The sequence below is a fragment of the Trichoplusia ni genome, chromosome 12 (assembly GCF_003590095.1).
Source record: "Trichoplusia ni isolate ovarian cell line Hi5 chromosome 12, tn1, whole genome shotgun sequence".
Lineage (NCBI taxonomy): Eukaryota > Metazoa > Arthropoda > Insecta > Lepidoptera > Noctuidae > Trichoplusia > Trichoplusia ni.
The window spans coordinates 1,701,604-1,726,472 of record NC_039489.1 but is presented as its reverse complement, the minus strand read 5'-3'; the positions used below and the strand labels follow the sequence as shown (position 1 = coordinate 1,726,472).

Sequence of the window (24,869 nt, the reverse complement as noted above, 5' to 3'; positions counted from 1 at the left end):
ACTAATGTTGAATAATAGCCAAATATTAGTTGGCCAAAGTAATCCAACATAATTTAACAAGTAAGTTAAAATATTCTTTTTTATTTAGCTTATGTACCAGAAACTTTGTTTAGTTTCTAAGTCTAATCTGCGAGTCCAATTAGTCAGTTGTGATGTTTGATTTTCCAGGTTTTTTATTTTTAATAACACTTAAACAATTTAAATATTTATAATTTCTACAGTGTTAACACTATCTATACAATACAGGATTATTTTAAAATTGTGCTTTTGCTATCTGTATTAGCCGAATCCTGTACTTCTGGTTTCTATTTCCATTTGTTATAATTTTACCAAATCTGATTTTGGTAAAATGTCTCATGACTGAAATCAGCCCAATATCAGTTAGCGAACAAAGATTTAATTCATACAATATTTACTTGATAATAAATATGTAGCAACAGAGACAGGCACATAAAATATGACAATAATTATAGATTTTTATCATTGTTGATCAGACGAAAGCATAATCCACACAGCCTAGATTAGTTTTGCTAGAAGGAAACACAATTCATCTTTATTGTTTGTTTCAAAAATCCTCCTAAGTTAAAACTGGTTTATTTTATTTTATTATATTAGGAAAACTTACAGCTAATAACAAAGATTGAACAAGCTTATAGCGAAACTAAAGCCAATTAAAGCTAATTAAATTATTCTTGAAAGAATTCTTAAAAAAATGCCAAATCACACATACACTGTATATAAGTCAAAAATAAAGTGCCATTATGCAAAAAACATGTCATTACATGAAAAAATTAAGTATAATATGGCATGTAAGTATAACTACTTACATGCAATATATTGTCTTTATGCCTGATTGAATTATGTACATAATGTAAATTGAAATGCAACATAACCTTAAAATATACTTTAATTTAAAAAATTCTGTACCGCCACTTTGCACCTTTAAATGACAAAGATGACCATGAGAAAAACTGATTCAATGCAGATAGTTTTCTATATTTGGGTGTGAAAGTATACAAAAATCACAGGGTCCTTTACAAACTAGCCCATATAGTCAGACAAAGCAATATAAAATGACGTTTTTATTTCTTCTCACTAGTCCCAGTCATCTGCTTTGACATGTTTAAAAATAATTGAAATTAAACATTTCGAAGCACTGCATAAATCATTTCAAATTAAGTACAAAGATAATTACTAAATAAATACATAGTTACAACATTCTTCATTAGATGTGTATGTAAGAAAAAAAAACAATCCATAACAGATCTGAGATTGCAAAGTTTATAAATGATTAGTGATTCATTCAGTAGTAAGTGATTAACCAATTAACAATTTCATTACATAAAACTTCCATCAACTACGTAATATAAGCCCAACTGAAGTAGAAAATATCAGCTTCCTCTTAATTATATTCTGTTTATGATACTAATATTCTTTTGAACAGGAAATCCTTACCTAATCTATTTCATCAGTCTAAAATGCTTATTTTTGTAAAGAGCTATAGATAAAATGAATTTAATTTTAATGATTATAACATTATTATTCCAAGAAAAAACTAGAGAAATAATATTTAATGACTTCCCAAGTCAGTCTAATGTTTTTATTTGTAATGAGTAATACACCAAATCAAGATACATTTTAGAGAAATATTTTTAGTAAATCATAAAAAAAATGAGTTTTCTCTACTATCTTTTTGTCGTATAAATATATTTGTACTTCCCTAATCTGAATTATAATAATAGTAGATTTTAAGGGATTAGCTTTCTAATCTATTCAGTAAAACATTAGTTTATTTAAGAAGTTTACTGAAGTCCTAAAACTGCATTTCTGAATAACTAATTTATTCATAGAAAACAAAAACTTGTTTCTATCAGGTCTAATTCTAGCATTTATCATTTGTACCTTTTATTTCTTATATTTTTTCCCCCTTTATTGTAATTTTTTCATCTCACACAATATACTGTGTTATTTTGGTTGTTTGATAATTATGGAATATAAAAAAAAGATTTTTAAGCATCTTATCAAAATAAAATAAATACATTACCTAGGGACTTAGTTTGACTTGCATGCATTTAAATGTATTTTAGCTTTACTACATTTGGTTTAGGTACTTAAAAAGAGGTAAACAATCTTGCTGTGTTGCTTTGTCTAAAAACGCTGTTTAAAAAAACATGAATGTAATACAATTATAAAGATTACTAAATCAGTGAAATTGACAGTTTTTTTACGTGCTTGTATACAAAGACACACCAAAATTCTTCTGTTAGATAAATTGAAGAATTGACGAACAGACTTTAAGAAACAGTATTGTACCATACCCTTTAGTGGTGAACCCAAAAAAATTTAAGTACAAGAGAAAAAAAAAATCTTCAATTTCATAGGTCATGGTAGTACTAAAGTCTGTGATTGTGACTATATTTTTCAGAAATGAAAAACAACAGCAAACTTTTTTTAATAATTTGAGCTAAGAAATTTTTGTCATTGGTCTATGTTTGATCTGTATTATTTCTTCGTGCATTTTTTTTCTCCTTAATGTGAATTAGTTAACAATAATTTAAAATATGGTTATGAACCTGCATAGTGACAAATTCGACTCTTAAATAATGCGTTTTGTGAGCAAGTGCAGGCAAGGGTTTTGTTGGTATCGACGCCCAAAACCTAGATTTGAATTTACTACGATTAGATCTAATTACGCTTTGAGATCTAGTGTTCATAAAGTTCAAAGGGTTTTGTGAAGGTGATTCGGATTATTCAAAAAAAAAAATAATTGGCGATGATGACGTCGCTAAATATTTTTTTTATGACGTCGTTGCCATATTTTAAATCAATTTGTCGTTGTAAGTTTTCTCCTAGGTACGTGAAAATATGCCAAAATAAATGGTGAATAATATATTAAACAACCTAAAACGACGATTTTAACGCTTACCGTGCGGGCTGGTTCCATGCGGCCCAGAACAGAGAAACGTGCAATAATTTGGGGGACGCCTTTGCCTAGCTGTGGGACACAGTGGGAGGTTAAATAAAAATACATAAACCTAAATTTAAATCGAGCAAGTGTACAATGACAACACAAACAATAGGCAAGCTTCATCATCATCATCAGCATTTAGTAGTCCACTGCTGGACATAGGCCTCCCCCAATGTGCGCCTTAGCGCCCTGTCTTCGGCCTGCCGCATCCAGCATCCGCCTGCAGTCTTTCGCAAGTCAGGGCAAGCTTGTATTTGAGAAATCGCCTCCTCCAGTACTCTTTCTGAAAAACGTTTAATTGAAAACAATATAATAGAATAGTCTTTAAAGTGAGTCTTGTATCTTAAACGCAGAATCCGGTTAGCGGCAGGCAGTTTCTAGTTAAGAGCACGATGATACTTTCGTCTCACACTACTTGTCGTCATTCTATCCTACTATGTATAATCCCACTTTAATGACATTATAAACGCGAAAGTATATAATAATTATACGAATGTTTCTTCCTCGTTCACGCAAAAACCACTGAACGGATTTAGATGAAACTTGGTTTACAGATAGATTATAACCAGGATTAAGGTTTTTATCCCGATTTAATGTTTCCGTGGGATCATTTTCGATTTCTGGAGGGCGGACCCGTCACCATGCATTGTCCAAAAAAATAGTCAAGCCAAATCATTTTGGTTAGTTTCAACTTAATTTCCATTTAAAAGACCAAAGACATTTTTCCCATTACCCATTGACTGAGTGTCGGCTGTCGGACCAAAAAGGAAAAATGTACGTAGAAATAACAAAGCGGGCCCCGCCACTGTTAGCTGATATAAAAACGAAAGCGCACGGCGATAGTGAAAGTTTGATGTGTAGGCAAATATTACTCGCTTCCAGTCGGAGATTTGTGCGTTGGCCTCTCAGTTCCAAAACGAGCTAAAGGGTAGTGAAACATGAGGCCTCGCCGCCTATCTGCCGGCGCCGCTGCCGTTCCCCGTACATACATTATGTAGAACCAACGGAGCCGGGACGTGTGTTTGACGGAATCAACGTGAATGGAACCTGACATGTGACACGTGTATCTATCTGCCTTGCCGTCAAGTTTGAAAGGCTTTTCGTTACTTTATTGGCTTTGTTCACTCAGCATTTTCAGTTCATTAATTGTCAAGGAGAGTGGGCTTCCTTTTTTATTTTGTTGAACTTCTGAATCTCTTATAATGCTCGCATTCGTGCGTAGATGTCGCTACTAGTAGCAGAATTATTCGTCACTTCGTTGTCAATCTTTGGCAATCTGGCCATGGGTATTGATAAGGCTACCGGGTGTAGTTCCGTACATCATACGTAGCACACTGCTATAACGTAGTGTTGTTTGTGGTATTTCACAACCGGCGGCTATAAAACAATGCATCGAGCACGTGCCTGTTTACACTTTCGAGTTCACATTCAAGGTCGTACGCATTTGTAAGGATGTACCCGTGTAGGCTGGCCATTGAACAAATACCGGTTACATAACAATGTCCCACTTCCCACGATATGCACGTTCTTCCGTCCGTCACGGCCTTTTACAATTAGACGATTTATTATTTATGGATGTGTTGCATTGAATGACTTTCTTTGACCGTGCCGGCCGGCGACAGAGTATCGATTTCTTGTGGCCTCGAAACTATTGTATTTGTTTCCCGTCGATTTTGATCGTGATTGCTTCTGTCTGTTTACTTAAGTTTGCGAAGTTGCAGCACTCCAATGAAAGTTATTAAGTAACGTGGAAACTTTACGATTCAGTAGATTGAACGCGAGACGTCCTAGCTTATTGAGAATGCAAGTATATCTTTTTAATCATAAATGGGTATTGTCAACGTAATCGCTATGACGTTACGCTGATTATTTATGAATGGCTTAAATAGGCAAGCATTGTGGAATTAGTCATTTATCTCGGCATGTTGTTTACCCACAATCGTGTTAGATAGTTGTCGATAAGGAGACACGTGGTAGCGGGGTCGTCGACCCAACATACTCGTGCTCGCCGACAGCTCGGTAATAATAATAAAATGTTTCCGTGCGACTGGTTCAAGGGCGAGCCGCTGATATCGGCGCTCGCTATATTTAGATTTAGCTGTGTGTGATGTGGGTATGTGTGTGTTTGTCTACATACACAATTGTCTTGCATCTGGTATTCTCCGTGTACGCTGTTGTCTATGCGGTCTTCGTCGGTGTTATAGAAAGGTTTAGCTGAACTTCTTATAGCAATGATTTGGCTATCAAGATCCGTGCTGACTCTAACATTAAACAACTTTTCTATCTTATTTCGTCGTTCCAGTAATTGATATGCAACAAGTGGCTTCTTATAAACAGTTCAACCACTATTGGCGAAAAATGTACTACATTCGATTCGGCCGTTGGCGACGTCCAACTGTTTGTTGCAATTAATGATTTCTGACAGGATCTGCCGCCTATCGACGGAATGTCTATTTGATTAGTAATTTTTATGTTTCGTCTTCAACTTTCCCATGACTGCGTAAATAGCACTCAATTTATTCCTTAATTTCTATAACAGGAAATCACGTTATAAAATGTCGCGCCCGTTTTCATTTCAATTCATCCCATGTGTTTAGATTCTAAGTCACGGTCACATAGTGACATTGAATAACTAATCCAATATTAAACCTAAACAATTCACATCAAAATCACACCTCCCGCCCCCAATAACATAATATTCAAATTCAAACGCTGTTCAATTACCAATTACCTAATGGCCGTTATCGTAGTATTTAGGGCAATACATGGCGGTTCTGTGCGTAGTTGCAGCCCGAGTAAATTTCGCTCTCACTTTCGTATCGCAATAGCGGCGGTGTGTACATGAAAACGAGATGAATGGGCCGACTGAGACCGTTCATTCTGAGTCTGTGATGTGGATTTCGTAAAATCAATGCGAGCCGTCTCGGACCCGCGTGCCGCCCGATAATCGTGTCATTGTGCATTGCTTGGATAAGGGGCACGACCTCGATCTTTTACCGCATAGGGTCGCTGACCGCTTAACTGCTGTCTATTAAAAATTCACTTGGCACGTGCCAATTTTTAATTTGACGTTAGTGTCTTGACCTTCTCACAAATGTTTACATTAAATTATTGAAGCGCCAAAATGTTCTGATGTTGTCAATTATTATTATTTTGGCAGCAGTGATTATATACTGTTTGTGTATTTCACACCTGTATCAATGAAACTAGATAACTATGTCAAACACCTGCAATGCACCTTATCTGAGTGTGGCAACAACTTGCACCTTACTCCGCGACGTATTGGCGAACAAAAACGTCAGCCGTCACGCGGCTTGCATTCATTCATACAATATGTTGAATGTTGTAATGGGGTCGTTAAACCGTGGTGACGTCATGTAATTGCCAGCTCCCTTTGCCGGTCGCCGGTTGAAATCAAAACGTCGGATTAATAACAAGGGAGGTCTGTGTAGGTCAAGCACATTATCACTTCGGTTTGTGTGCGTGACAAACTGTGCGACGTGCTCACTAATAATCACCCATTACATTCACATTAAAAGACAGGTACGTTCTACTTAAACGATAAACATCATTTCAGAAACCAATTTTGCCCCCAAGTCCACGATAGTTGTCGAAACTCAATGAAACAACTATAAAGCTCGGATGATCATTCAACCTACTAAGATGTACAAATTACGTTTCGATGTAACAGTTTTACGAGCGAAATTATATAAACCTAACTTCAGACTACATAAATGGTGCAAACACTTTTACGTAACATCGATAAATATATATTATACTTGTGTGTATGTGAAAGGGGCCATTGCCAAGGACCACGTCGAGCGCAGCCGGAAAGGTAAATGACTTCCATGCCTGTACACATGCATATACTATACATATTGTATTCATATACGTTAGATACTACAGGCGGTGTGAGATTACAAACAAGATTATTTATGGCCATAACAAGTATTATCAAAAAACATTACAGCAATTTAGAACTCTATAAAAAGACGTTATTGTTTTACTTTTAACGTTTATTGTTTTTGAAGTTAGTAAGCGCGTTCCTAAAGAGCAGGGAGCAATAAACTTTGACGATATCAAACAAAACGTGAAAGTAAAACAGTTACTAAAATGTTTTTTATTGTTCTTACCTGCTTTAAGTAGATCAGGAATATTGTTTCAAATTACCGTTGTTTCGGATATAGTATTGTAAAGAACACGCACTTGAACGTGGAATGTAATATTGCCATAAAATCTTTTCTTGACAACTTTGGTAGCCTAAACATATAGACGCACAACGCGTTTTAAACGCACCGTACTTGCGTGCTTTTCATCGGCATAGCAGTTTCCTTCGACGCTCTCGCACGTTCGTATTAGTCCGACTTGCGTGGCCTAACGTGTTTGTATCGAAACAAACGAGCGACCACGACGCGTTTTTAAAACTCCTCATATTCTTAAATATCTAAACTAACGACGTTTGCGTGGAATAGTGACTTAGGGCATTTTTTATATAATTATATCTTTTTGAACAAATTTCTTACGCGATTCGCTTAGTTAGCATAAGTTGTACATAAAATCAACTCAGCTATGCATTACAACTATCAGTAGTAAGTAGTATTTTTTTTAAGCAATTTAGACACAGGTGTTTAGATTTTGTTGTGTCGTCAACATTGCCTTATCCACGTTGGGGTTAACATTCCTGATGTGATGTGTCATACTTGCGTAAAGCGGGTAGCCTTTCTATATATATATATGTATAAAAGGTCACGACCGCCTCTCTTATGTACCTACCCTAGATACTGCGTAGGTACCTAAAGGGAGTTCTTTATTGAACCGTCTTGGGTGGAAAAGGGGTCGGCCTTATTAGGTCAGTAACACTTGTGATTGTTTGTTTACATTTGTGATTTGATTATATAATTTCACTGAGACTAATATAACTAGATTACATCTTTATCAATTAGTGTCGATATAAGAAAGTATTTACTACTTTTATTCAGGATAACCAATGCGTGGCCTGAGTAAAGAAAAAAAATGAAGTAAAAGTTATGCACGTAGAACAAAGAAAACGCACAAAATCACTATTTAGGTTTACTCGCGAAATACTGTATGCAGTTAGTTGATTAAATGTGTGTAGCGCACAATTGAATTCCTTCGGTGCATGCAAATGTTTACTTGTCTAAGATCGCGGTGCAAGCCACCTGTTGCCTAACCGCTGTAGCACCTAGTTAGAGTTACCGCGAGCTTGACATTCACGGGGGCTCGTGACGGCGCAGACCGAAATAACTTGCCGTAACCGACCGCATAACACGACGTAATGCTCTTTCTATTTATAGAGACTTATAATTAAATACACAGACATTCGTATTTGCCTTCCGCTAGTCCATGACGACAGAGATGAAAACGCAAACGTGCTTGTTAGCGTTTGCACTAACCGCTAATGCAACCATTTACTTTGTATACTTTTTATTATTATTAGTTTACAAACTGGTATAACCGTTGCCAAGTCAAATCAGCGGTGTAATGGTGATAAAAATAATGCAAACATATTAAACTTGACACATTGAATCGAAAACAATTTTTATCTTAAAACATTTCGTGTTAAGGCGTGAATCAAGTCGAAATGAAGCAAGTGTTATCAGTACATTTTATGTAGGTCTCCTTGCCTTATTAAGAATGCTGTCATTCAAAGCACGTGTAGTCGGAAGTGGAAACAGATGATTCGATGAATAAGGTTTACGTGCCATTGTTGATTCTCGGCACATATAAAAAGTAAACCGGTCAGTGGGCCTTTATCGTTTCTAACAGGAGCACGATAAAACGAACCAGATAATAATAACGGTAACAGTCAAACTCATTCATTTTCTTTTTCTGTTAACAATATAGTTATGGTTCGTATTTTTTGTGTGGGTACGCAAAGGGATAGCCCGACGGCGTTTAATATGTAAAGGAAGGCAAGGTTACACACACACATCAACGGTGTGTCTGTGTAAGCAAGATGCGCTTGTAGTGGAGGGAATCCCCAACTTTTTACAAACACAATCAAAGTTATGTAATGTTTGCTCGTATCCGTCCGCGCACGCTGCCACTGCTGTTTGTACGAATGCCAATGTTATACATTACAGGCCTCTTGTATTAGTCATAGGTCATTAACATCGTTGTTAAACGGTGTTTAATAATATTGTTTCCTCGAGGTGTTGAACAATTCGTTTCGCTCTATATGTTTTCTGACGTGACGTTCTAAAATTATGATACTGTTTCTAAATTTAAGACAGCGATTGAAATCGAAACTTCATTTTTCTACGCGTAGTTGTCTTGAAATTCAATTTAAATAAATGAGACCTACAATGTTATTGGTTAAAGACAGCACAGATTACAAAGAATTAGCTGTACTTCAGCGGGTGGTAAAAAACGTGTTATTGGCGTTACTGAGTAGCGCTGGCGCCACTAAAACAGTTTTTACGTATTCTCAAAATGTTCTGTCAACAACAGAAAAACAACACACAGTTTTGTATGTGTATGTCTCCATTGAAATTCCTTAATGAAATAACTTAAATTCTTATATGACGATGACCAAAGGATACCATCGAGACCGAAACACACGAAGTAAATCAGAATTGTTAAGAAGTTACGTACTTAAGTTAATATAAACTACTTGCTTAACAAAGCAGCTTCCTTGCGTAATTGAACTATGTCTCCTACTTAATTTACAATTATTTCACAAGTTTTTTAGATTTTATTAGAGATACTATAAAGCAACAATGTTTACAATCATCAGTGGCTCTATGTTAAATCTCCGTTGGGAACTATGGAGATAATCACTGGAAACGAATATTAAGCTGAAAATGCTAATTTCTTATCAGTCAACTAATCTAGTTTTGGGTTTTGGCCTTCTTTGACATTTACTATCACGGATAGCCGCGTGGTTGCGGTCACCACGCCAAAACAACGGAGCGGCGGCTTCGATCCCCAGTCAAACGTTTGTGTGATCAACGAAGGTTTGTCTTGAGCCTAGGTGTCAACTCTCGGCTACAAAAAGATAAAACATCTAACTGGGATAATCGTTTAAAACAAAAATAACCTAAAAAAGAAACAACTTGTTACGACGGAAATAAAGTGTTAAAAACAGAAAGAATAACCAGTGAAATGTACCTCTCCAATTTTAACAGTAGTCATTAAACGCAAATCGAGTTTCTTACACCAAACAACTTTCCACATGTATGTAATCATCGAGTTGTGCGGCGACGGGCCCTTCACCCGAGCCTCCCGAGCTGACATTAACTCTCGGAATATGAACACAGATTGTAAAAACTAGATTCTACATTGTATGTAATTACCTACCTGGTTTCATTTCAAAAGGAGCCTGATTTATATTCCTTCCTTATTATTCGTATTTATAGAGTTAAATATCACTAACAGTTACCTGCGATTCCGTCTGCGTGGACTTTAGTTTACAGCGCGCGGTAGTTCCGGTTTTTGTGGGAACGCCGAGATAAAAACGCCCTTCACCTCTATTCCCTCCTCCTTAAAATCTAAATACCCTAAAACAGCTATTTTATTCATTTAAAAAAAAATATGTTACAACCCTTTTTCTAGTCAAAAGCAGCTTGTCTCTTCTCAGGCTTAAGGCTGTGTACCAAATTTCATGACAATCGGTTTAGTAGTTTTGGCATGAAAGCGAGACAGACAGACAGGCAGAGATACTTTTGCATTTGTATGGATGCAGAATTATTTTCCAAGCAAGACTTTTTGATGAAGCGCCTTGGTGATTTCCGCTAAAACATAGCAAATAGTTCAGAAAAGCACCCCTTCAATCTTTTATTTTAAATTGATCTCGGAAATTGGTTTTATGACTATATTTCTTTGACAAAATGTAAAAGCTTTTAGGTTTGTAAGTTTTTACTTCTTCCAACGACTTTTCTTACTTATTTTTCATTTCAATTTCAATGTCTCTATAGAATGCTTAGTTAATTATGCCTCTCCTACAGTAGGTATTTTGCGTTGCTGTTGTAAAATGCTTCTTTTTCACTAATACATCGTTTATCGCCTTGTGACAAAAGCCTGAAATTTGCCGTCTGTCTTTCTTCCCAGTTAGACATTAATAAATATTGATTATTATCAGAATATTGTGTGCATATTGGTCGTACAAAGTAGCGTTATTTATAAGTAATGGGTAACAGGGTTAATGTTTGGGCCGATGGTAATGACATAATAGCGTTGCAAGTGGGTGAATGCGGTCGTGCCGACGAGCTGGATCGGAATCCGGTCACATTCCTAACGGCACACACTTGCACTGTCGCGTTTGATGCACTTCGCGCACGCCGTAATATCTACCATATTATCTCATTAAATTATTCCAATTAGCTTGGTACGCGGCATTTCGCACCACGCTGTCTCATACCAGCTACATATTTCTTGACAGGACAACATCTATATGTTATGTTTATGTAGTAAGTTCGCCATATATCCACACCCCCTACAAACGTGTATTTTCTATTTCAATGCTTGTTACTTATACTTATACTTCTTCTTCTTCTTCTAATATATAAAATTCCCGTGTCACGATGTTAGTTACCGTACTCCTCCGAAATGGTTCGACCGATTCTTATGAATTTTTGTATACATATTGGGTAGGTCTGAGAATAGAACAACATCTATTTTTCATACCCCTCAGTGTACAAGGGTTGCCCACACTAAAATTTATTATTTTATTTTTTGGACGAAATTTTTTGTTTTCATTTTTTTATAATGTGGCATTAAAAATGCATACAACTAGAAAAAAAATCTGCAAAACAACGTTTGCTGGGTCAGCTAGTAATCTTATAATATAATTCAAGTAGCTCTTATCATGAAATCAAATGCAAGGTCTTACAACCTTTTAGACATCGTACGTTCATTTAATATATTCAAGCCCATTCATAGCCAAGTAGATAATATGACATCAACATTCCTTATTCATAAAAGGTGATTTACATTTAAGACACAATGACGCCTAACAGCTGAGTTTACTACGAGAAGTATTATTTACGCACAATTTACATAAGGATCGAGGGTTATTTTGGTGGACCACATACAAAATTATGTTTTGTGTGCCTTGTGACATTATTTTTTTGTCAATTTAGGGTTCAAACAATGAAACCTTTTGCAATGCAAATTCACCACATGGGCGCAGGGTCAACGTTTCATATTGTTTCCTATTTCTACCCTTAATTTGCCGGAACTGTATAATCGGTTGTAAATATGACTACAAAAGTATAATTCTTCAAAGGTAATCTTGCCACTGGAACTGGCTCTAAATTATCACGTTTAATTTTAGAGTAAATTTTGTAACGCCTGTATTTATATATCATTCTCACAAATGTTTTCCAAGCCGCTTGTGAAAATGAAATACCTTTTACGTTACGTTTCGTTGTGGTTTACGTTAGCCTCTCGTATTTTCAGCCCGCAACCTTAACGATTACAGAGCGGTTTTGTCTGTTTTGCTTTCCTGACTTGGGGTATTCACTGATCCCTGCAGTCACTCGAGAATACAAAAAGCCCTGCTTTCATATCTCTAAATGAACTTTTCATGAGGCCCTTGAAGTCCGACGTTGAGGCATTGGGTCACTGAGATTTGTTTGGACTTATTTATACCACCGAAATGGGGTCTTTTTTTTATTACATCTGAGTTTTACTTTATGCTTTTTGGCCCAAAGGTGGCTTAGGTTTCTGTTCTTAATGTAATTTTGAGCTACTGGTTATTAAGGTCATATAGGTATGTCCAAGTATGAAAGCAAATATAATAGACGCGTAGAGGGCGGTGCGCGGGCTGCGCACCTACCCGCGGGTCAATTACTGCATAAATCAATACGGATGTCGCCCTATGTGGTGGCTCTTTGTTCCAGCCGACTGGAGATACGAGGCCCGTCTCGGCGGCTCCAGCTCTGTCCGGAAAACTCGCTGAGGTATCGCGGGGTCGGATGATTACTTATTAACGTAGGTGGAGGCTGGCTGGCGCGGGCGGGCCGCTTCGAGCTCGTCGCGCGATCGATGCCGAAGCGGCCAATGGCGCGCCGCCGCCCCCCGCCGCCCGCACCCTGCGCAACCCTCACCACACCCCGCGCACGCCGCACCCCGGCAACCGCCCCCATAAATCATTGAATCCGCCATAAAACACCCCAATGTTCGTAAAAATGTAACTCTAATTGGCGAACACAAGTCTCATATCTCCTAGTCAAACTACACCCGGAAGCCTTCAGGACAAGGCCTTAGTTTAGAGACATAAAACATTGATCAAAGAGTAATACAGATCCCCGCTGGCTCGCTCGTTTGCCTCGACGGAGCGGGGCTCGTACGAATAATTGAATTTCCATCATAGAACAAAATGAGAGCTGAAAACTGAAGCGGGGCGACTTTGTTGGCACAGCGAATTATTTCGGACGTCAATATTATTTAGTCACGGTATCTGTCTGATAAATTCATATTACAGTTAAAGCGCATTAATTCATGAGCGTACTAGGAAAACCTTTAGACAAAATGGGGTTTTATGTAATATGATATCAAACTTATTAGTATGATCGTTATATATTAAGGTATGGTCGACAATTAATTGATATGAATATCTCTCATTCTATTTAGTTTTATTCGAGTCTAATGTAATGGATAAATAATTCCGAGTAATATACCTCGTATAATAGAACCTAGTGTACCTGTTTGGTTACTATGTAAATGAAAATCAATTATGAGTTATGTATTGCATAATTTGTTTTGCAAACAAAAACATGTTTATAGTGCGCGCAACGAATCGAAGCGCATAAACTCGGCTTTGTTAGAACATGTCTAATCTAATAAATTATCTCGCATAAGTTTTTTAATCATGAAATAAGGTTTTGAAAATTTGTTGGGGTCTATTAGGATTTGAATGAATCTTCTAATATATAAAATTCTCGTGTCACGATGTTAGTTACCATACTCCTCCGAAACGGCTTAACTGATTTTTACCAAATTTTATATGTGTCTTCAGTAGGTCTGAGAATCGGATAACGTCTATTTTTCATACCCCTTAGTGATAAAGGTTTTTCACACTAAATAATATTATTTTATTTTTTGGACGAAATTTTTGTGTGTGGCATTAAAAAATACATACAACTAGACATAATTTATTAGGCAAAACAACGTTTGCTGGGTCAGCTAGTATTTTTATGATTTTTCGTCTATCATTTTTTTTTAGGATTTCAGTTAACTTATTTACTTATTTTTTATATTTAATCTGTATTTTAACTAACTATTATTGTGCACTACGATTTAATTTCAATTAAAAATGCCAATTTGTTTCTTTGTTACATACATACCCGTGAGGGTCCAGGGATTTATTGTTAAGTCTACAATACTCAAATGTAAAGCACGAAGCGGTTGTCTATGTTGTAAACCAATTCACATGCGGCTTGTCCCATCAAAATAGAGATCAATTGAAAAAACCATCCTTTACTTTAGGGTTGTTGTGTTTAGTGCTGGAACTGTGTATTCAATTAGTTACTTTTGTTTCAGCCGCCTCGGGGATACGGTGGGCCCCCTTACGCGGGAGCCCCAGGCGGCCCTCAACAGCCCCCGGGTGCGTACGGCCCGCCCGGCTCGTACCCGCAGAGGTACCCGCCGCCGCCGGGAGCCCCTGGCGCACCTAACTCAAGACCGCCATTCTCGCCACATCAGGTTTGTCAAAATTTGATAATCTATTTTATAAGCACAAAACGTCTATTTTGAGCTTGAACTGTTAAACTTTTGAGTCGAAAGACCTCCCTTTTCTCTTTTCACACTTGTTTTTGCCACACAAACTTGTGGCTCGCCTAAGACCACCTTCTAACTCTGGAAAGTCGGGACCATCCTAATTAGAAATATATTTTTTATGGGAACTGCCCATTATATTTCAAACCTTCAAACTTTCAAAAGCCCAAAATCCGGCTACTAATTGTTTAGTTATGCTGACCGACTAAAATAATAATGTTATAGTCGTTTAATATGTGAATAAGATAGGTTATTTTCCTATATATCTTTAAAGGTTAGGTAAATCTTCTACCTTAGACTTCTTTTTACTCTTATTTGAGTAATAAAAGTAAGATTCAAACTTATCTCAAGCTAAAAAAACACTTACCTGCTATTTTTAGAGTTTAAAACAAATAAGTCTTGATAGTAGTTATATTTGGATTTCAAACTTCTTAGACTAGCTTTCTTTATTTGCTAAAAGGCAATATGTTTTTAGACCTCTGTTTAAAAATTCTATGAAACGATAAGAGATATTTTATATTTTAGTGATATAAAACCCGTACCATGATACTTGTAGTAGTACCATAGCTACGTATTAATCATACAACAGCATTTTCTAGTTATGATAGCGCATGTCTTATTACAAACTGAACTGTTCATTTTGGACAAGAATAATAAGAAGATAAATGTGAAATTCAGTCTACGTCTTAAAGGTAAAAATATAGGACGAACATATCTAAATAAATCTTACAAACTAAGGTTTTAGTTATTATTATATTTATATATTCGTAATATGCTTTTAATAAACACTACAGTTAAAAACAATTTGTAAAAATAGATTGTCACTCCGATCCGATTAAGTACGCAGATATGCACAATGCACGCTACAGATTAATTCAGATTGATGACTGCTTATATACCTGTGTATAAGTTTGTATATGTGTATGTGCATCAAAGGGTATTGTCCTCAAGACGCAGTTTGGTTGCGGAGCGAGCAAGAACATTGTTATGAATATACATAGTGCGCATGTCAATTCTTGATAGCTATTGAACTCTGTATTCAGGTGTAATCTACAAAGCATTGTGTTTATGTATCATTGATTCATTATAGAGACTTCATTATCTTGCTTTTTAGTTTCTAGAAATGTGTAACGTTACTTGAAGAGAACGTAAGAACTTTGCACATCCAACAAAAATAATATCGCAATTAATGCTCTAACTTAAAATAATGCTGCCGCTGATCGCCTGATTTACGTTAAATGACGCGGAGTTTGCTTGATTTTGAACTTGTGACTGATGTTGCCAATAATGTCTTCCTGCCTTACAACTTGACGGGTCGTGCCGTCCTAGCACGGCATTTTTGATAGATGCAACCCATTGCCTTTCACCCTTAGTACCGTTTATCTGCTAAAGCCACCATGATCCAAGCTCCAAAATCGACCATTGTTCTTACCTATGTTGGGAACATCCGCTGACAAAGTTTCAGATTTTAAAACATAACGTAGGTCTGGGGTCCACGGTCTCTTACTCTATTATTACATTTTATGAGCCATAATTTCAACCCGGAACCTTTTGCTGGGTATAAGCTTCCCGTTTTTTTGAGTAATACGGCAATTAGGATGATATCCTAAACTGCATCATAACATAAGTGCTTAATCTGAACGGCTTTAATTCCGAACACTAAACTTGTCAGAAATGCTGTATATCATACGACTCAGCCTTAAAGCCTTAAAATGCCGCTGTTTCATGTAAAACCCTCACAGGAAATGCTAAACTTTAAGATGTATCATAGAAGGTACGCTAACACCGGTAGAGGCATATTACAGCAATAACGACAGCCGTATCCGGTTTCTATGCCGGCGACTACAAGCGCTATTAAAGAACCCGTTCATTTTGAGGTTTTTACGCTGATATTAGCTGCATTAAATTGTGGGACGTTAGTCTTTCATTCCAATAATAATAATTTATTTAATACTTTATTTATTGTAATACTTTATTTTACTATTCCATAGAAAACCGATCTATAGGCGTGGGCTTTAATAAAACATTTTCAAATACATTTTCGCTCAATGAATCAACGTGCCAGAGTTATTAAAAGCTACGGAGAAGAAATTATCTGCAAATGATTGTGCGACGTCGTCTTCTGAGAAATATGTTTATGCTTGGACGTCGTGTTGGATTCATATTCAAATCCGAAACTAGATAGCCGACTCGAACGTTTCTCAGAATCGTTGAGCCGGCGGGCGGCGGCGCATCGGAGCCTCATCCACTCACGTGAACATAAACGTTCTATCATACTTAAGCCGTCTTCGAAGGAACACGAGTCTAAGAGCCATAGGCATAAGTTCTAACTTAGCGTGGTAGCTCAAGATACGCTCGAATGACGTAAGCCGCTCCGCGCGCGCGCTGACGTAAGCTTGTTGTGCAACGGACCCAGAGGTACGTTTGAAGCAGGGCTCTTGGAGCGAACTCGTGTAGAAATCGATGTTAAGAAATGATTCCACTACGAACAAGGCCGTTTTGAAAACATCTTTCGATGTGGTTTAGAGCGCAATACCTCATGTTATGGTATCTTTGTGCTGTGACTTAATCCCTCTATTCACAGGATTCTTTTGTCGTGAGCCTTGCATAGAAGTATTGTTCAATTTAAATCCTGGTGTTTTGATATTATGTAAAATGTTCATTTTTGTGTAACTGTCATAAATTTCTACCAGAAAATCCATTATAAAAAGCGTATTATGTTAAATCAACGGTTTATTACTAAGTTGCCTTCTTCTACACACAGACAGTATCAAAAACAGTAAAATAGGTGTTGTTTACCGCTGAGACAAAATTTACCATTTAATTGTGACATTCACAAATATAAGGCTATCATAGCTATCACTATGTAAGTTTGTTCAGAAGGTCAATGACTCTTAGTGAGTCATGGCACATAAGTTTAGTTTTATTCTATTAACATGAGACTAGCTCTTATTGGTGCCCTGAATCCAAGGAACTTGATTATTTTCAATGTGCCTCCTACCATATTATATTTGAGATATGATTGGGTAACTGTGTAGTACTGAGGATGTTTAAATGTAAAAGTTAAGAAACTTTTAACACGGCCGAAATTTAATCGCTGGTATTTTTTTACTCAAGGAAAGGTTGACGTGATTGTATGCCCTTCGTGTGTACTTACTTAGTGTATAGGAAACCCAATTCTAGCTTTGTCTGAAATACAAGTAAAGGGTGCTTACGCTTTTACAAGAATCTGGAATGAACAACTTTTGTCAACAACTTCATACATGTAAGATTTACATTAACTCACATCTATTCGTCCGAAGAATTCTTAATTGAATTAATTCTCCTTAATTGTTTTAACCTAAGATTACATAAAAATTGTACTCCGAATCTCTTTGTATGTAAAAAGAGTTTTTCCATTTTATAAAAATTATGAACATCAAGCTTATGCTTGTTAATTAGTTTATTAATTATGCGAAACAATCACATTGAAGATCATACTCAGTAGATACACAAAACGACTAATCAAAATACCGATAGTAGGTGTTTTGATAACATAATCTTAAAAAGTGCATGTAGGTGAGCAATCCGTGGGCACAAGAGGTTGATTTATTTGTTTGTTCATTAACCCACTAAAATAAAATCCAATTTCATTTAATAATTTCCTGTAAAAGGAATCTGCTGCGTTACTAATGTGTCGACATTGCTGAATAACGGACTTGAAAGTTGAACACTCTGATTTTTATTGCTACCGGTACTTTTAAGGAATGAACATTTGCGTGTATGTTTAAAAAGTTTTTTTTTCCTAAGCCATATGCGGTTATGCTTTTGATTTATGGTTTAGATCATTAATTTTAAGGCTAAATTCTGCACTTACCTACACATTTTTTGAACCGATGACCTTCAAAATAATGGTCGATATTTTTGGATTTCGATTAAATTGGTCCTCTTTCTCATTCTTTTCGTCTGGTTTATTGGTGATGCAACCTTGTGTCAGAGTTTAATCCCCCGTAGGCCACTTACGCGACTTAACACGTCCTCAAAAAATTCTCGTTGGTTCTAGTTTCATCATGATTTTCTAACCGAGGATAATTACTTTTTTTACTTTGTTGACTTGGCAGTCCAACTGTCATACCACAAAACTATCACTGTTTCAAATTGAATAAATTAAACTATTCTGATTAGATAACTACATCTCATTGCTTAAGTTGAATGTATTAAATTACAATAATTGTAATCCAGTAGGATTAGTTTCGTCTAATGGACTATTGACAAGATACAGCTTTAACACTTATGATGCAACTGACGCTCTTATTTTAACAAAAAAAAACAACAATTTGCGGAAATTTCACGCTGCGTCATCTTTAGAAATGTCTAAAAAAAGTAACAAACCAATTGAAGCAGAAAAAACAATGACATGAAGTATTTCTTACAAGAATAACAACATAAAAAGTTTTATGACTCGCTACTGGCTATTAACTTAAGGCTGGTCAAGATTTTTTGTAGACCGCTCAAAATAATTTATCTTTGTTATGAGAGGAATCATATGAATGGATTTAAGAGCCTACTAAAGAGCTTTTAAGTTCAAACTGATTTTAAATAGTAAATCGCTAAAGTGCGAATAAGACTCGCTACTATGAAAGTACTGTGTGGGGTCGAAAAAAAAAAAAGAAAACATCATCTTCTATCACGGCTCATGAGATACAGGCACAAAATTATCGGTTCTATTTTACTCTTATAGCATGAATCATATTGAAATCACTCAGAAAATACGATATCAAAACGTGAAAAGATTGATAAGCTTACTATTCCACAAGATCAGATTCTCTTGTATATCATAAAACATTTGTTGACAGCGATAAAACGTGCTCTACGTTCTGTTGTTCAGTGCTCTATACGATCAGCTGAAACGTTCTCAGGTTGCAATGTTTAGATGTACTCAAAGTAGTGTCGGGGGTGTGTCCGTGAGACTATAAGATAGGTAGGTGGTGTCTTGAGTGCGAGTATTGCGGGCTCGGAGATACGGCCCGCATCCGGGTGCAATGAATGCGACGACGGTTTCAAGGGCGCGCCTCAGGTGATGACGTACGCGCACCCCTCCGCCCCCAACATGGCTCACGCGGGTGTTCCGGCACCCACCTAATAATGCACGTCTACGCCCTGTCTACCGCGTCCGCACTCGTTGCAACCTTGAGTGCTCTCGGAGACACCCTTGTTGGCACCTGTCAGAACAGCCTTTCGAATTCACACCAACTACGAAACCAATGATCTTAATAAACCTCCACCATGAAGCTTTCACAGTAACACTGTTAATTATGAAAAAGTGTTTACTACCAAAACTTGTGTGTGTTAAGAGAACCGTCGTATCAATACCACAAATACTGTTATTGAACAGCCAAGGCTGCCACGGATGTCACGCCTTCAAACGTCGTTCGTTAGCCTCGCTACAATTACTGTGTAGTTAGTATCACGTTGATAGCTCTCTAATTATCTTAATAATAGTGGAGGTACAGGGGCGGGGTGGCGGCCCCGTCAGCTGAGCGAAAACGAAAGTAAACAGAACTCGGTCAAAGGGTTTGTACTCACCTACCCGCAATATTTATGTGGGTACGGGGGTGTACCCCACACCCGATCCAGTCACCCTCCTTTGATGGATTGGTTGGCGACTGGCGCGGATGTTCGACTGAAACTCAGCCAAACTCAGTTGCCAAGCATTAGTCTCGATTTCCTGCTTTGCTCTGTTCGACAAACTTTTACCACGAAATTATTATTCAGTGAAAGTTCTAACAATTCTTTGTATTTTGTTTTGAACGCAGACAACCTACCACCCGACCTCCCTCTTCTCCCTTTTAAACCTACAACGTACATTGATGAATTGTTTCAACGAAAATACTTGTAAATACGCTTGCATGTCTAAGCTGTGTTCCTTTTGGTCCGCAGTGATTGTTGTGACGCTTAAAGTCTTTCCCAGTAACAAAAGTGGTAAAATCAAAATCTCTATGCGTCTAAAATTTACCTTTTCTCGCCTGCTACACCGTGTTTTCAATAACCACCATACCTTATATAGAATACAGTACATCGTTATATTCCTACAATACAAACTCATCGATCTGAATATTTGTTTGGCATTACAATTACAATGTCACATACGCTATAATTACAAACATATTGTTTCGTTATCAAGAACAATAACAAGTAACGGGGAGGCCGTGAACTGTTGACGTCACTATTATTATTCAATTATCGCCAGCCGGTAGGGGGAAACATAAAAAGTGAATGACTCCTCTTGACCTGAATTAGTAAATATCAGGCCAACCTTATCTGCAGCCTTGAAACGTGACGCGGAAACTGGCTGTCGAGTGAAAGCAATATAGGACCGACTCGAACAATGAATGTCTGCACTTTCAGATGCGATCTATGTCGACGACCGACGACATTGATTCATGTTGAAGGGAACACAAATTTTACTACATTTGTATACGACGCTTCAGACCGTAGATTACTAACATTATGTTACATGACATATGTATACTACTAACCTTTAGCTAAAATTACTAAAAGTATATGTATACCTTTAGTTTTAAAAATACTTCTTCGTTCTTGTGAAAATAGAACTGGTTTAAAAGGCTAATAAGTAATTACCCTTTTAAGTAAACTTGAACACTAATTTGGTCATTCAGTTCAATGTAAACGCAAATGACTTATCCAATAAAACGTTCTTATACGATGTTGTTATGATGTTATTGCGTTTCATGTTTTCCCTACGAAACGTTCAATTAATTGAACAACGTGTGCATTGCATCAAAACCCCCGGCGCAACTAGAAACTGCCAACAATACCGGCGGAACGGCCAATCATGTTACGTCATCCGATAGTAGTGGAGCTCTTTCGTGCTGGTTTATTATACATACAGACATATTTACATAGGCGCTAGTAGGCGTAGATGCGTTGCGGTGCACTCGTTTGCAAGTAAACGGGTGTGCATAATGGATGCACGGTCAAGGCCGTTCGTGGTCGCCGACCCTGCTCTTGCACGTGCCCGTTGCTTTGTACCATCTATGTATGCATTTGATGTGCGTGTGTGTGTACGGACATCATTAATATTATAATATGTGTTAGCTTGGTTAATTTGCTGAGGACTAAGCGAAACCAGTTTCTTAACAATCGTTTACCGTTTTTCTGCTAGTCGTCAAAGCGACGTGTGTTTATTGAATAACTTGTGACATTAGCAGCGACCTTTATTAATAGACGGCAATGGCAGATTTAGAAACGTCGTCTGCAGCAGCATTTGATTGTTCATCTAACAGTCACACTTTTTACGAAAAAGAAACTTCAGAAAATCTGAAAGTGTACCTATCTCAGCGTGGCATTACACACAGAAGTGCATAAACAACAGCAAAGACAGCTTAATTTTGAGTCTAAATATTCTACCATGATGAAGCAAAACAATTCATTTAACACTCGTTCATATCATTCGACTAGCAACAAAACTGCCTTGACTGTATTAGCCGTAATAACTAATAATAACTACATATTATGCAAAACAATATAACCCTAACAACTTCAAAAGTTCAATATATCAAAGAATCGAGTAAATGTATAACAAAAAGGTAGGTAATTAGAGTAGACTGAGCGTGCTCGCGATTCTGAGTCACGGCCAAGGACACGAGAGCTTTGTCGGCTGTGATTAATTGAGTGTTCCCATTTCAATTGGTGCTCAATTCATTATTACAACACCGGTTCTGTTTTGCACGCACCCTAACCAATGTAAGACTAAACGAACCTAAATGTTGATTCATGGAATCTTTTGTCTTCTTAAATACTTTTTGTTCGAAATCTTCTTTGCTATAATCTTGAAGATTGGGTACCTTGACATCATATTATGACGTAAATGAACTTGCAGGTTTGTCTTCAGAATAAAATGGATTTAAACTATACTCCGTACTAACAAATCGAACCCAAATGTTATACCCATTACATGGGAAACAATATTCTTTTCATGCTGTCATGTTCACAAGACATGGTCATTGCAATTTTGGATTATAAGATTTGGAGCGTCTTAGAGTAGATCTTTCCATAGTCTCAATACGGGAATGATTAAGATTTATTTGTATTTGTCCAGGGTTATGAGCGAGGTGGTTCCCCTCAGCCACAGACGCAACCGCCGGGTGCGCCTAGCCCCGGCGCTGTGCAAAGCGCGCCCGGCGCCATGTCGCCCACTCAGGATACGCAGCACCCGCCGCACATGCCACACGGAGCACAACCACCGCAGCATCAGGTATGCCAAGAACGACGTCGAAATCTTATTAGACAGCGTATCAGCTACAACTATACAGACGTACGGCGGAGTGTGTACCCTACCAGCATTAATAATACTTACCATTAAAAGTTACTTAATCAACTAAAAGTTTTTGGCGGACTCGCATTTCATTGCTCGGTGACCCGAAAAAAATGTAAAAGAAACGATATCCGTCAAATACGATCATTTGTATACAATTTCGTCATCAGTGTTAACAGTGTTGTGGTGTAAATGTAAACACACTATGAATAAATTTAAACTGATAAGTCAAGTCCAATATAGAGGGACTGTTCCTTTGATATCATTGATAGTAAAATAGCCGAAGTCTGACAAGTGGTCTAGGTTGAAAATACAAGTATAAATTATCTACTTGTTTGGTTTCTGTCGACAGATTTACATGGAATTTATATTTGGTATACATATCATTTGTTCAGACAACTCTACTATAAGTTTTACTCAGTTAACAGGATGTAAACTTTAATTCTCCTTAACTGTATGTATTTAGGCTTAGTGTTCATCCAAACAAGACTGAAAGGAAGTAACTTATACTGTATAACATTTATAAACAGTAATTTATAAGGATGAAGCTACTCCAAAATCTTGTTCCTTACAATTATTATCTGACTGACTTAGTGATTTAGATATTGTCGAGAGTGATTAATAATACGGCTTTATTATGTCTTCGTAAAGTAGATTAGATTTTTGATTTGTTTCGCCGGAAGCATTCGAAATTGGTCTCATTTTACACTCAACAATTGCACGATCCCATTGAAAAACTTATATTTCGTTTTTCTATCTAGTTTTAATGTTTTTCTAGAAGTCCTTTGATCCACAGTAGTGCATTTCCTCAGAATATTTGTGCGAGCTACCCGCTGTTAAGTCTATATTCACTATAATCGTACCGTTTCTTAACGCCTGTCCCAATAAGTTACTAATACGGTGTGTGGGTTTTAATATTTTCCATGATCAGTGCGACCTCGACTTGTGTAAAACAATTAATACAATTGTGGCCAAACAGCTTCAATCAAACAATCAATCAATCTAGTGAATAGTAATCTAAACACTAATATGTTTCTCTACATCAGCTGTGATAAGTGAGTGATAAGAAATGAGTGTGCATGTCACTAGGTGACAAAGTTGCAATCTCTCAGAAATTTAACTTTTTCCTGCTAGACAATAACTTCATACGATAATAAGTGCCCCGTTTCTACGTAAAGCCCTATTTTTATATAAAGGTCTACATTAACAGAGAATGAAAGAGCTAAAGGTTAAGAAAAAGATGTATTGGAATTAAGGAAGAATAAAAAAATTTAATTAAAAACTGATCTAGGCTTGAAGTTAAATCTGGTCAATGTACTGCTATGTAACCACATAAATTAATCTATATCTTGACCTTGAAAGTTAAGAAACTACTGAGTAAGATACAAAACCCGAATATTACATCAATAAGGAATTATTTCAAACTTATCAACTGCAAAAGTTTCAGTTTAAATTTGAACTTCACGGGGAACTTGTATATTAGCCTTGAAGGCTAAGTTGCCGACGAGTTCGTTCGTTCTGCATGATTCACTAAGCTTTCGTGTAACGCTTTCACCATTAACCTAGTGTATTAATAAAATATAGGTAATTCCGACATTAATTAATTATTTTGCATAAGACAAATTTACGAAATACCACAAGAAGGCCTCTTTTAAATATCATAAGCCCTAACGTAACCCACAATTTAGTAAAAGCTATCTACTTACCTATAGAAATAATCAACCGTCTTTATTAAGCAAGTGTTATTAAAGTACTAATTAAATAAGCTTCATTTAAGTGATTAGAATAATTTGCCTCCACTTTGCGTCTAAACACTCCGTGAAAAGTTCATTGCATTTCCATTTG

The 24,869-nt window shown here is 36.8% G+C and overlaps 1 protein-coding gene across 1 annotated transcript in view; it reads left to right on the top strand.

Annotated features, from left to right (window-relative positions):
• Positions 1-24,869, top strand: part of LOC113499557 (trithorax group protein osa) — a 76,074-nt gene that overhangs the window by 1,713 nt on the left and 49,492 nt on the right. Inside the window, exons 2-3 of the mRNA XM_026880072.1 lie at positions 14,474-14,635; positions 22,809-22,964. Coding sequence (XP_026735873.1) covers positions 14,474-14,635; positions 22,809-22,964 — 318 coding nt within the window. The remainder of the gene's footprint in view (positions 1-14,473; positions 14,636-22,808; positions 22,965-24,869) is intronic.